Consider the following 14,913-nt stretch of genomic DNA (forward strand, 5'->3'; position numbering starts at 1 on the left):
AGGCAGGCAGGCATGCATGCATGCATACAGTGCTTTCACTAATATAGTATAAGATATATACTGTACATATATTTTTGTCTTGTAACTTGACTATCATTATATATTTATATAAATCAGCACCTTATTCACTTCACATGAATATTTGAATAGATTTAGAGTATTTAATTATATATTATATTGAATTTGCACTGTTCAGGTAACACTGGGAGTGCCGATCCAAACACTTTTTGTGCTCAAAATTAATAGGGCACCCTGACACCCGCAATTACCACAATGGTGTAATATGTGTAACATGGTAAGTCTATTCTGCCTGTCTTTCCCCCTGCTATGTATGTCCCTAATAAGTTCAGGGCATTAACAGGTTAATCAGTGGGCTTTTGTCCCCCCTGCAGGCTCCTCTATGATGGACAGAGGTGAGGTGGTGACTCATGGCCTGGGTAAGCCTATCAGTATAGGTCTAGAACCTGAGCCCGTCCCCTCTGAAACCTAATCAGGGGAGTATCCCAATTTAGTATTCAGTCTTGCTCTGGAGAGAAAGGAGAGAGCATGGGCTGTCAGTCTCTCCCATTGCAAGGATGAGCTGACCCACCCCAGGCGCAGGCCTGGGAACATCAAGACTCATTGCCCCTACTATCGGGGTAGGCACCCTCTAGAAGACTGGGACTTCAAAGACTATACAGCACTGTTGGAAGAGTTGCAGTGGCTGTATACTATGCTACTAATAAAGAATCCTGGTTCTACTATATTCCCCTGTCTGGGTGTCAGTCATTGGACAGGGGGGAGAAGGATGCCGTGGTGGGGGCTGATTTCCGGAGCACCCTGGAACCCACTACAGCTGGAGGCACTGAGTACCCGAGAAGAATAACCGTAATAGAACCCAAAAGCCTGTCCTGGTCTCAACAACAATGCAGACACCTCAAGATCTCCTGCTCCATACAGGTAGTGCACCACACAAATAGCGTAGACTGTAGAATCTCCCAGAGAAGGGGGAAACAGGGCTACATTTGGAGGCGCTGCTGAGATTCAGACCTGGGGTGCCCGAACTAAGCGTAGGGACCTGCTATAGAGACTTACCTTGACGTGGTTAGTAGGCTTGGCATTATTTGATCAAAGGATGTAAACCAAAAGTCTCCTTTATCATATAGATTTTTATCTATTTATATAGATGTTTTTCACATTTGTATGGCCAATCCCTCCGCCAGCTGCATGCTCCTTACATGGAGAAGCGCGGCGATTATATATTTGCTAAACAAGATGGAGACAGCCGGCATAGTGACCGAATCCCGAAGTCCCTACGCCTCTCCGATTGTGGTGGTACGGAAGAGAATGGGTCCGTTCGTCTGTGCGTGGACTACCAAACTCTGAAGACGTACCATACCTGATCAGTAGGGTTTGCCGCGAATAGAGGAGATCCTCAACGCGCAGACAGGAAGCCAGTGCTGGACCTGAGATCCGGGTACTACCAGGTTCCCATGAGCTCTGAAGACCAGGAGAAGACGGCGTTCGTCTGCCCCCTCGGGTTCTATCAGTTTACCCAAATGCCGCAAGGTATTTGTGGTGCTCCAGCGACTTTCCAGTGGCTGATGGAAAAGATTATTGGGGATATGAACCCTCACGAGTGCCTGGTCTACCTCGATTACATAATCGTGTTTGAGAAGACCCTCGAAGAGCACAAGGAACGTCTCATTGTCAGGACCGCACCTCCGGTTCCCGCGACTTCCTACCTGACGGCGCATACGTCCCGTTATGGTGTCCCGCACGGCCGCATCATCCGCTCCGTCGGACCTCGCTCCATCGGCGCGCTGCCCCCGCCATCCGGGAGCGCGCGGCGGGTCCCGTCCTCGTGCACACCTCGGTGCATCACGCTCCGGTCTCGGGTGCACAATTTAAAGGCACCAGCACCTGCAGTTTTGCCTGAACTGATCTCGGGTGGACTACACCTGTGCTACACACTGCCTCAGCCTACTATCGCTCCACTTACATCTAGCCACTCCTCCCTTGCCTTCCTGATTGGTTCTCCTCTGTATATAGTCTCATTCAGCCCTCTGGCCATTGCTGAGCATAGACCTTTTTATGCACCGTTCTCATTTGCAGCCTTAGTACCTGACTCCGTTTGTTCCGTATACCTGTTATGACCCTGCTTGTACCTGACCTGTCTCTTCTTGTTTCCCTGGACCTCAGCTGGCTAACGGACTTCTACGCTCTCTATTCCTCGACCACGTCTTACGGATACCGACCATTCTACCCTCTCTTCTCCTCGACCACGGCTTACGAATATCGACCATTCTACGCTCTCCAATCCCGGACCATAGGCAAGTACCCGCTACCCTCTCCACACTCCTGCCATGACCCGGCTACCGTTCATGGCCCTGCAATCCGGACCCACCCTGTGGCTTAGGGCGGTGGTTATATATCTTCCCCACCTCAGCCCCGTGGTTCAGTCCAGGTTCTAGTGAGCATCCGTGACACTCATGAAGGTGTTGGATAGATTAGGCAAAGAAGGCCTGAAGTTACACCTGGACAAGTGCCGGATCTGCTGAACGTCCGTCACCTACGTGGGTCGGATAGTGTCCGCAGATGGAGTGGCTACCGACCCCACCAAGGGCGAAACCGTGGTGAACTGGCCGAGACCAGACAACATGATGGAGTTGAGATCCTTCTTGGGGTTCTGCGGATACTACTGCCGCTTCATAGAAGGATACTCCAGTAAAGCCAAGGTTCTTGATTGTCTACTCAAGGTTTATCCAGAGGAACCTCGGCAGAAAGCTACGTCTCCGCGAACACCCTTTAGTGACAAGTGGACATCTGCCTGCGAAAAGGCTTTCACTGGACTTAAGAAAAGCCTGACGGAAGCCCCGGTCCTGGCTTATGCTGATCCCGAGAAACCATACGTCCTGCACGTGGATGCCAGTTTCAACGGGCTGGGAGTCGTGCTACACCAGAAGTATCCTGCTGGCCTGCGCCCAGTGGCGTATGTGAGCCGAAGCTTAACTCCTAGGGAGCAAAACTACCTGGTTCACAAACAGGAGTTCCTCGCTCTCAAGTGGGCAGTAGTCGAAAAACTCTACGACTATCTGTATGGGGTCTCCTTCGAAGTAAGAACGGACAACAACCTGTTGACATACATCCTAACGTCAGCCAAACTGGATGCACCGGCCACAGGTGGTTGGCCGCCTTATCCAACTACCAGTTCACTTTGAAATTCAAACCAGGACCTCTGAACATAGGCGCCGACGCCCTATCTAGGAGACCTGGACTGAGTACGACGTCAGATGATGGCCCCTGGGAAGAAATCCCTGGACCAGGGATGAGGGCGATGTGTTCCACCGCTGAAATCGTAGAAGACAAAGTCGCCTTTTCCGAGTTGAGAGTAGCCGATTCCTTGGGATGCCGACCACAGGCCCTTCGCGCAGCCTACTGCAGCCCAGACGGTCTGGAAATCCTTCCGAACACTCTCCTGAAGTGGAAGGAGATAGTGATGGCGCAGATAAACGATCCAAGGTGAGAGGCACGACTGCCCATAGACATCCGCCTGAGGGTATCAACCGATGGGGTACCCAATATGGCTCACTACCGCTATGTGAAGCGACTTCAAGACAGCCTGCACCATGCCTATCACCTAGCGGAAAGGGCCAGGGCCCAGTTAAACGCCAATAACAAGCGGGTATATGACCACAAGGTCCGCTATCGGGAGCTTCGGCATGGAGACGCTGTTCTCTTACGCAATTTGGGGATCCCCGGCAAACACAAGCTGGCCGACCACTGGAGAGAAGTACCCTTTGAAGTAGAGTCCCAGATGCCGGGCCTCCCTGTGTACCACATACATGACGCGGATGGCAGGGTAAAGATCTGGCACCGAAACCACTTGTTGCCCATCTCACAAGTGGGACAGAGTGAACTAGAACCAGAGACTGCTGGTCACTACAATGAGCCTGAAGAGTCTGCAGAGACTCCAGCTTCAGTAACTGACACTACTCAAGATCCATTGGATGGAACCTCCTCCAATTTTACCGGAGACTGGTGGGCATCTCCCCAAGGAGCACCGGGTAATGGGCCTAAGCCTCAAGTTCCCTCACCAGCAGCTTCAACAAGTCGCCCCCTCTATCCCAAAAGTCCCAGTTTTGTGCCCAATAGAGACTTTGTTCACTCAAGCAGAGATTTTGTTCAGCCAAGTTCACCCATAATGAGTGAGTCAGGGCCTCAAGCCCAAGATCACCCCTTCTATGACGAAGTTGCTGAGACAGAGACTCGCAGGAGTCAAAGAATGAGGCACCCTCCCACTAGAATGGCTTACGATCAGTTAAGGGCACCCCACTATGAGTCTCAGCAGCCAGCTAAAGCTAAGTTGGCCTCGGTGATCAATATGTTTGTATAATATTGCTTAAGTGCCTGTGATAAGTTTATTTATTTATAAAATATTTTACCAGGAAGTAATACATTGAGAGTTACCTCTCGTTTTCAAGTATGTCCTGCGCACAGAGTTAAGACAAATAATACATGGTTACAAATACAGTTACATAAATGAACAGGGTATACATTATATACAAGACATTGCATGCACAGTTAAAGATAATATATATTATGAGCGTATGAAACAGTTACAGACCAGATTAAAATGTGAGACAGCCTTAGATTTGAAAGAACTTAAACTGGTGGTGAATGTGAGAGTCTCTGGTTGGTTGTTCCAGTTTTGGGGTGCACGGTAAGAGAAGGAGGAATGGCCGGATATTTTGTTGAGCCTTGGGACCATGAAGTCTTTTGGAGTCTGATCTCAGATGATAAGTGCTGCATGTGGTAGGGGTGAGGAGCTTGTTCAGGTAGCTGGGTAGCTTGCCCATAAAGAATTTAAAGGCAAGACAGGAAAGGTGAACTTTGCACCTAGACTCGAGTGATGACCAATCTAGTTCTTTGAGCATTTCGCAGTGATGTGTGTTGTAGTTGCATTGGAGAACAAAACGACAAATTGAATTGTAGAGGGTGTCAAGTTTGCTAAGGTGGGTTTGAGGTGCCGAGCCATATACTATGTCTCCATAGTCAATAATTGGCATTAGCATCTGCTGTGCGATACGCTTTCTGACAAGGAGACTTAGGGAGGATTTGTTCCTGTAAAGTACCCCTAGTTTGGCATAGGTCTTGGTTGTCAGGGTATCAATGTGTATCCCGAATGTTAAGTGGGAGTCAAACCATATGCCCAGGTATTTAAAACTAGTGACAGGGGTTAGGGTGGTGTTAGCATTGGTTCTAATCTGGGCTCAGTTGCTGGAAGCTTTAAAAATTCAGTCTTGGTCCCAAATATCATTGTTAGTCTTGTCCGTGTTTAAAAACAGTTTGTTTTGGAAAATCCAGTTTTCGAGTCTCAAAAAGTCAGACTGAAGTATGTGCTCAAGGTCGGAGAGGCAATGGCTGTGTGCATATAGGATTGTGTTATCTGCATACATGTGTATTGAGGCTTCCTTACAAGCTGTGGGAAGATCATTGATGAACACTGAGAAGAGTAGGGGCCCCAGAACAGAGCCTTGCGGGACACCAAAGGTGATATCCAGGGGGTTGGAGTTAGAGCCTGAGATGGACACATGTTGGGATCTACCTGGTAGGTAGGACTGAAACCAGTTTAAAGAATGCTTCCCTATTCCAGAGCTCTGGAGTTTGTTAAGCAGGATAGCATGATCAACAGTATCAAAAGCCTTTGCAAAATCTAGGAATACTGCACCAGTGAGTTGTCCCCGTTCCATTCCACACTGGATTTCATTACAAACTTTTAGCAAGGTAGTTACGGTGGAGTGTTTGGGGCGAAAGCCAGATTGGAATTGGCTAGGGAAATTTGTCTTGGTAAATTGTACATATTATGCTTTGCAATTTTTATTATATAAACTTGTGTGTTAATCTGTTCCCAAGCGGGTACGTTGGTATTTTTCACCAGGGGGAGAATGTAGCTAGGTCTTCCCCTTTCCCCCGCTGCAGTGGGTGACATACCGGGAGGTGAGAGCCGGCGATGGGCTCGCCGGAAGCTCTGATGGCTCCCGGTAAAGGGCGCCGCCATGTTGGAAGTGCGGGCGCACGCGCAGAGGTTCGCACATGTGCAGAGGGAGCTGGGCAGCCATTACCCCTTAGCGCATGCGCAGTACATTAGGCGCGCGAGGCGGCTATACGGAAGGTGCTTCGCGGGGACTACATCCCCTAGCAGTCACTGAGGCTGCCTAACACATGGTCTCACACAGCCAATGGGGCTGCAGCAATCCCCTGCGGCCAGATAGATATATTTCGCGGGCAAAGACACGCTGGTCAGTTGGAGCTGGGACGCCATCAGGGTAGGGTGTTTATGGGCCAGATACTCCCTTAGGCCCCGACTCCCCTGTATAGCTTGTGATTTGTGCAGGGACAGGCCCATAGATAGGGACACTGCCCCTGTAGAATTGAAAGTGAGGGATACAGTAAGGATGCGGCTGCAACCTGATTACAGGTGGTCTGGGACCAGACACCTACAACAAAGAGACTATCTTCATGGTGGGACACTCCAACCGGATACCAACCCACGCGGAGGCGGACTCATCGCGGACGACTTCATCGCTGGATCAGTGGATCCCATCTATCTTGTTGTCAGCAGGTACCTAACTACATCAAGTGCACCAACCTTACACCTATTCTAGTGGGCAGCGCTGTCTAACACATTGGGGTGGGTGTGGGACTCTGAAGACACGGTGTTGGGAACACGGTGGGGGGTAACGGCCGTGTGAGGCCTGAATGGGTAGCTGTACCTTATTAGTGATCATTATTAACGGTTATGATATCTCATAAGTTGTTAGTAAAAGCTGATATTCCATACTGTATGTGATTAGTAGTTCCTGTGAGGGGCTCCCCCCACTACATTACGATCCCTCGCAGGTGGAGGCGCTGCACTGAGACATTCATTATATCACCCCTGGCTCCCTGTGGCGGAGGCTTAGGCCCTCCGTGAGCCAACAGGTAACGGCAGCACCGGTAGCCTCCTTGTTTAGGGGGAAACAGGTCTACATATGTAAATATAAAAAATGACTAAGCAACAGCAACAGCAACACCCCACTCCCAAGATAGTGTAACTGATTGAGATTTAAATGGCACCCTTCCTTGGTAAGTGAATGTATTCCCATGTGAGTCTGTCTCTGCTCTATTAGTGGGCCTGGGGATCCATGCTCCTTTGCTATTAGTAATAAAGAGAATTGAGAGAAAAAAAAAAGGCTCTGGCGCTTTAAACCATCTAATTACGCCGCCGCGTTGAATGCCGGGAGTTGTAGTGCAAAAGAGCAGGCGCCTCGGCGGCTTTAAAGCGGATCCGAAACTACGTCTCCCGTGATGCCACGCGGCGTAAGCGTGTGCTGCTGGGAGTGGTAGTTCCCAGAGGGCCCAGAAACCATGGAGGGAACATGGCGGCAGGAACTACGCGTCCCATCAGGCAGCGCGGCGTGGGCGGGGCCCCGCGGGAAGAGGGCGTGTCGCCGGCAGCGTGCTGGTGTTTGTGTGCAGAGAGGGGAGACGGGTGATAGAGAGGAGACACCCGCAGGACGCCCGCTGAGCCCGACGCCCGCACCATGTCTGTGCAGGTGCTGACCGCCCCGTTGGAGGAGGAGGCCGCCCGGGAGAGGCCGCCCGAGGCCCCCACACCAGCCGCCGGGTCACCGCCCGCCGCCGAGCCCGACTACAGCCACCCGGCCGCCCTCAGCCACCCGGCTAAGGGCGCCCCGGCCTCAGCCCTGAAGAGAAGTGACCCGGCGCCGCGCCCGCGGGAGGGCGGGGAGGGAGCGGGATATCCGGAGGGGCCGGTCAGCGAGGCCCCGCGCACCGTCAAGAAGGTAATGTCATCCGGATCGGGTCACCCTCACACCCAACATCCCCCCTCCCTCTCCTCCTGGTCACACATACCCGGGTCAGGCGCCATGGCACCCCATATACCACCCCCTATCACACCCCATATCACACCCGACAGGAAGGCAATGTCACCCTGAACACCCCCTTGTCAAACACCCGGTAAGAAGGGTGTTACCTATGAGTCCGGACACCCCACATACCACCCCCTCTGTAACACCCCACATCCCCTCCCGTAATACCCGGATCTGTCACCCGGTTATCTGTCATCCTCACAGTCACCCCGTGATGGTTACCCGCCAGTACCAGTGACCCCCGCCCGCTATCAGGGCACGGCTCCGGGTCACACCCGGATGAGCCTGCCCCCCTGTGTGGGGGCGATCTCACCCGCATTGTGTTTGATGTTTGGCGGACTACTTTCCCTCTCTCTGCATTGCGCGGAGGGGCACCGCGCTGTTGCCAGGCGGGGAAGTTTTCTGAAAGGTGAGTGCCGGCGCCTCCGCGCTGTGTACTGGGATCCCGCCGCCTCACGCTCTCCTCTGATTGGCGGAGGCAGAGCTGCCTTGTGATTGGTTCCCTGAGCTGGGTCAGTGCGGCTCAGTTGCTGCAGGAGGTGCAATGTGCGCGCGCGGGAGGGGGGCGCAGGGTGCGCGCGGGGTGGGCGCAGTGACGGCACTTTGCGCTGGCGCTGCGTTTGCTTGCGAGCTCTTGGGACAATAGTTTCAGGGCGCTTTCTCTGCCACACTAATTACTGGGGTCTTAACAGCACTGCCTTTGAAGTGGGTGAACTGGTGTCACAGGTTTTCAGGACATCCCAGCTTCAGCACAGGTGGCTCAGAGACTGAGCCTCTCATTGAGCCACCTGTGCTGAAGCAGTGACTGAGCCACCTGTGCTGAAGCAGTGACTGAGCCACCTGTGCTGAAGCAGTGACTGAGCCACCTGTGCTGAAGCAGTGACTGAGCCACCTGTGCTGAAGCAGTGACTGAGCCACCTGTGCTGAAGCAGTGACTGAGCCACCTGTGCTGAAGCAGTGACTGAGCCACCTGTGCTGAAGCAGTGACTGAGCCACCTGTGCTGAAGCAGTGACTGAGCCACCTGTGCAGGGATATTCTGAAAACCTGACCTGCTGGGGGATGTTTGAGGACTGGAGTTGCGCACCCCAGCACTAAGGCCAGGTCCCTGCGGGCTGCTGCAGCGCTCGCTATGGCAGGCGCTGTGGGGAAAAGATCCGCCTCAAACTCACAGCGTGGCGGCGGCCCGGCCCCATTGAGGGGCGGCTCTTGTCCTCGCAGAGCCCGCCATAGCGAGCGCTGCAGCAGCCAGTGGGGATGCAGGCACCGCCAGCCTGGCACTGGGGCCAGAGTCTAACCTAGGTCACATTTAAGAGGCCCCAAAAATTAGTAGTAGATTTATTATTCTGATTGAAGTGAGCATTGAAAATCTAAACCTGAAACCGAAATGAAAGTGTTACACTCGCCTTGTTATGTACAAAGGTGACGGTGTTTGCACATCCCATTCATTTTAATGTAACATTTTCTTTCGGAGAGTAAAGTCAGTGATGTCTTCCAATGAGAAGCTACGGAGTTTGTCACTTTCGATGCACACGATGCCTAGGGTCATATTTGAACCAAAATGTCCATATTTATTGATAATCTTTTTCCCCATATCCTTTATTACCCGATTTGTAAAACTTGTAATGCTCTTTCTTCTTTCTATTTTGAGGCCCCTCATATTGTGAAGCCCTAAGATGTAGCTTATGCGTAAGTCCGGCACTTGTCATTGTGTACATCACCCTTATGTAGCTCCCATAGTCCCTGGACTGAAACCTTGGTTTTGTTTGGATGCATAATACAAGATTTTAATCATGTAACCATATTTATATAATTCAACCATGGAATGCAATACGTGCACTGGCCATATTTACTGTGATTTGTTTGAGGCGTGCCTACTTTAAGATCTATATAATGCAAAGTGTACAAACCCTGCAGATATCAGTTTTTGTACGCACCCCATACCCCGTTGATCTTGCAATTCTCTTTGAAAGAGATGAGGTTTGTGCATGTCGCTGGTATTGATGTTTAAGCTGCTGGGTTATCACAGATCTTGACACGATCTTGGTAGCAGAGACGCCCACAGCCTTTAGCTAACTCCTTCTGTGCTGCAGGGGTTAATTAGTTGTGATATGTACAGGCGCAGCGCGTCCGTGCCCTAACGAGCCTGCGGTGTAATTATCGCTGGTTTAGTACGGTGCCTCTTTGCTCCGTGCAATGTGCAACTTACTGTCCCACCTGGCACGAAGTGGGTGCTAATGTGTACAAGCTGGGAATGGCTTTGCACTTTTCTGTTCTGGTGCCTGAGGCACAGGTACATAGGGTAAGGTGCCCAAGGTCAAAAAGGTGACCCCTAGTTGCAGGGTACCATTCCCCACTTCAGAACGTTGCGAGCCTTTTGGATAGCAATTTTGACTTATTTATTTTGTATGTAAAAGAGTTCCACTAAATATAATGCAGTTTTGGTGCAACAAGCTAAACATAGCGATATATATGTATATATTATTTTCCATTCTGGTTCTACCAAGAGCTGTTTTGGCTGTTTTTTGTGGTTCTCAGTCTGTGACATGTTGATATATGGAATAGTATGAGCGGTTGATTCATTACTGAAATCTTCCACCTCCCTCCTGTTCAAATCCCCCCCCCCCTTTTTTTTATTTTTTTTATTTTTTTTATTTTGTTTAACAAATAATGAAAATCAAAAACTTGCACATTTTTCCTATTCATAGGTTTAGGATGGAAACTATCACGGTGCTGCAATGTGATAAAACATGTCCCATCCTAAACCAGGATAAGTAAGGGTCATCTAGGGCAGGAGGTCTCAATCCAGTCCTCAAGCCCCCCCCAACAGATCAGGTTTTCAGGATATCTCTGTGCACGTGGATCAATCAGTCCCTGATTCAGCGCAGGTAGCTTAACTGCTTTGACTGAGCCACCTGTGCTGAAGCTGGGATTTGCTTAAAGCCTGACCTGTTGGGAACGGGGGGGGGGGGGGGTTTGAGGGCAGGAGTTGGAGCCGCCTGATTGATCTGGTGTACTTCAGTATAGTCCCAGGGGGTAATGTGAAGATGACCTGTTGATTAGTTTTGACGAGGTTTACTCTTGATGTCCATATTGCAAATAATCACATAGAACATGTGTCCCTCACACTGAATATTTTAGTTTCAGGCTTAAGTGTGTGTGTGTGTGTGTGTGTGTGTTATCTTTTTAATAACCTGGTGTCGGAGCCGAACTGTTCTATTTTCAGCTGTAAGGCCTCCCAATGTACAGCACAAGTTACTCGGTGTTTTGGGGATGGTGGGGGAATGTCCTCCATTCCAGCGAGCCAGTGAGAAACTGCCGTATATCGTACAGTAGGGACGTGGCATTGCTGGTTTCTGTGGCCTGCCACAATGAGGGGGGAAAAATACATCTCATCTTCAGTATCCTCCATGGCAGCCAAGAGAACCCAGGCTAATGTCTTCCTAGCTGCGGAAGGACGAGGATTAGGACTCTGGTATTAAGGAGGTACGGTTCCCCTGCGGGTCAGGTTACCCGCGCGTGCCAGGTTACCCGCGCGTGCCAGGTTACCCGCGCGTGCCAGGTTACCCGCGCGTGCCAGGTTACCCGCGCGTGCCAGGTTACCCGCGCGTGCCAGGTTACCCGCGCGTGCCAGGTTACCCGCGCGTGCCAGGTTACCCGCGCGTGCCAGGTTACCCGCGCGTGCCAGGTTACCCGCGCGTGCCAGGTTACCCGCGCGTGCCAGGTTACCCGCGCGTGCCAGGTTACCCGCGCGTGCCAGGTTACCCGCGCGTGCCAGGTTACCCGCGCGTGCCAGGTTACCCGCGCGTGCCAGGTTACCCGCGCGTGCCAGGTTACCCGCGCGTGCCAGGTTACCCGCGCGTGCCAGGTTACCCGCGCGTGCCAGGTTACCCGCGCGTGCCAGGTTACCCGCGCGTGCCAGGTTACCCGCGCGTGCCAGGTTACCCGCGCGTGCCAGGTTACCCGCGCGTGCCAGGTTACCCGCGCGTGCCAGGTTACCCGCGCGTGCCAGGTTACCCGCGCGTGCCAGGTTACCCGCGCGTGCCAGGTTACCCGCGCGTGCCAGGTTACCCGCGCGTGCCAGGTTACCCGCGCGTGCCAGGTTACCCGCGCGTGCCAGGTTACCCGCGCGTGCCAGGTTACCCGCGCGTGCCAGGTTACCCGCGCGTGCCAGGTTACCCGCGCGTGCCAGGTTACCCGCGCGTGCCAGGTTACCCGCGCGTGCCAGGTTACCCGCGCGTGCCAGGTTACCCCTGTATTCGTGATGAGTTCAATAAAAATAAGGGCAATATTGAAGCAGGCAGGCAGGAGCTAGGAATTCCAGACCAGGCCTTTTTTGAGCCGGGAGTATAATTCTTTCCTGGTGCACAAGTCAGTGAAGGTCATAATAGGTGGCATTGGACAGAAGGGTCACGATGACGAGGACATTCAAGATGTCATTGTAAAGCTGCAGTTCAAGCTGCCATTCTCCCCCCCCTCCCCCCCCCCCCACTGCCCCCATTCAATATGTGCATCAATACATTCTGCCCACTGACAAGTGATTGGATGAGTTGCAGATCAATCCGTTTTCCTGTATTTGATCGCTGACGTTTTGGCTCGGGGGTTCTCTAAATCACTGTTGGGGCAGTAGATTACCCAAGATGCAAAGTTCTGCGTGGAAGATCATGTGACCTGGCAGGCACTAGATACAATTGGTGCACTGCTAGAGAGAAAAGGCTTGTGCCAGTGCCTGTCTCAGAAGAGGAAGGGGGTGTGACTTTTTAAATGGTTGCTAGAAACAAAAATGCTCGTTACGTTTGAATACATTACAAATGTCTTTACATTTTTGAATTTTTTTTTTTTAAATGCTACAAGTATTTGCTCACAGTACAGAACTGATTTATTTAATGAGGAAGGCCGGAATGCTTCATCAGACGTTGATGCTAGTATAACCCGAACAGGTATATTCCACCGGAAGATGGATCATGTGGAATGAGTCCTGTACAAATAATGTCCGGTGTTAAGGGGCAACCTTTAGCTATGGCATGGTGTCCAAAACTGCTAGAATCTAATTCTCAACCCGAGGAGAGGCAGGCACGGCTTGACAAAAGGTGCTGCAACATTTTGCAAAACCAAATAATTCTGTTTCTCTCTCCTCCCCCCCCTTCTCTCTGTGATGTATCCATGGATATAATCTGTTTATTGGCCAGATGCACTCATTGATTGGATGCCAGAAGAACGTCGTGGCTGGTTTCATTACAATAATGAGGGTACTGTTTGAAGTCTTGCATGATGTCATTAGCAAGGTTTCTGGATGAGGTCACCTACCTCCAGTAGAAGAGAATGAGGTCATCACCCTCCTTTTGTCAGACTGTTGGGCGAGTTATCATACAGACCAGGGCAAGCTTATAATGGGAATGTTCAAACTCCGCAACCAATGTTCACCGGAATAGCCAGGCAGATGAGTGGAGACAGTGACGGTTTTACGCGTGGGTACACACTGAAATGGAAGTATACCAAGTCTGTTTCAGACAATCTAGACCAACCAAAAAAAAAGAAGTTAGGAAAAAGCCGCTGTTGTTGGAAACGGTTGAAGAGTTACTGGCCAATGCGGCAGTACAGCCAGTTTTGCTGGAAGAATTACAGAGACTCGTTCTATACAATCCTGGTTCTAGCGCCCAAGGGCTCGGGGGGTGTCACCGCAGTTTTGGACTTAAAAGGAATAAATGTCTTCCTTAATATCCAATCTTTCACAATGAAATTGCTGACGGCGGTTACGAACTCCATTGATCTGGCATCAATCAGCTTAAAGGGCTCATCTCAATAGTCCCATCAAAATAGCTAATCAAAAATACAATTTTTTTTTTTGTTTTAACTTTAATTTGATTGGGTTTTGAGTATATAGCATACAGTCATATCATAAGCGCCGTAACAGAAAAGCATAATGCAATTCTGGACATACAACATCTAACAGACATGGGATGGGGAAGACGAAAAGGAAAGGGATAAAAAGGGGGAGGGGGTTTGGAAAAGGGGGCGCCGAGACTCTCCTATCATTGTCATACAGGTGACCTAAGTTCGTTCCTTATTTGATCTCCATAGCCATGGGCAAGGGGGTGCCCGCCCTCTTCATTGTTCACATGTGGGGCCTACTGTCGTCCTCCAGCTCCTCAGTCTCCGTCTCTCTCTGCCCATCAGAGGAGAACTCATCTCAACCTATCAGAGCCGAACGGTGGCATTGCTCTCCCCCTGAATATCTGGCTGTGCTAGCCAGGGCAGCCAGACTTTTTGGAAATTTGGGCCAGTGTCATTGACCAGACTCGTCAACTTTTCCATCTGGCAAACAAACCAAATTCTGTTCCGAATTTTTTCTATTGATGGAATTGCGTTCTGATTCCATAATGCTGCGGTCTCGCACCTCATAGCCGTTGCAAAATGTGCAATTAATTTGTTCCCCGTTTTGATACTTCCTCTGTGGGTTTGCTTGGCAGAAACGGCCACGGGTCTAGCTGAATTGGGAGGCCCGAGATCCTCTGTAACCAATCTCTGATTTGACCCCAGACAGGTACAATTCGTGGGCAAGACCACAGCATGTGCACCAGATCCCCCTGTTCCCCGCACTGCCTGGGACAGAGCGGGGAAGATCCTGGGATAAAGTTAGCCAATCTAACTGGGGTGAGATACCACCTCATCAATACTTTGAGGTCTCCTTTAATGTCGTGCAGATCGAGCTACTGGCAGCCGCCTTGAATATTTCCGTCCAGTCCTGTCAGGTCTGTCTCCCACTGTGTCATGTATCGGGGTCTATGTGTACCGTCATTGTCGGCCCTGACCACATCTTTGTACAAAGTAGAGATCAGTGCCCCGCACACAGTAACCCTGGCGCGAAGCAGGGCGCTGCAGCCGATTACCAAGCTACTGAGGGACAAAGATATTAGATATAGATGGGCCTTTCCATTCGCCCTCGTGGTGGTGAAAAATGGCCAGTCTCACGCTCTTAAATACCTATCGGAAGGGTCAGCA

General features: G+C 51.1%; 1 protein-coding gene across 4 annotated transcripts in view; it reads left to right on the forward strand.

Moving 5' to 3' along the window:
• Positions 1 to 7,406: 7,406 nt before the first annotated feature.
• AHCYL2 (adenosylhomocysteinase like 2) overlaps positions 7,407 to 14,913 on the forward strand; it is a 144,290-nt gene continuing 136,783 nt past the window's right edge. For 2 of the 4 annotated variants that reach the window (XM_075599320.1, XM_075599319.1), the window contains exon 1: positions 7,409 to 7,826. In XM_075599320.1, coding sequence (XP_075455435.1) covers positions 7,566 to 7,826 — 261 coding nt within the window. In that variant the 5' untranslated portion in view covers positions 7,409 to 7,565. Of the gene's footprint in view, positions 7,827 to 14,913 lie in introns of all 4 variants that reach the window. The other 2 variants (XM_075599318.1, XM_075599321.1) reach the window with 2 other exon arrangements.

The sequence above is a fragment of the Ascaphus truei genome, chromosome 5 (assembly GCF_040206685.1).
Source record: "Ascaphus truei isolate aAscTru1 chromosome 5, aAscTru1.hap1, whole genome shotgun sequence".
Taxonomy (NCBI): domain Eukaryota; kingdom Metazoa; phylum Chordata; class Amphibia; order Anura; family Ascaphidae; genus Ascaphus; species Ascaphus truei.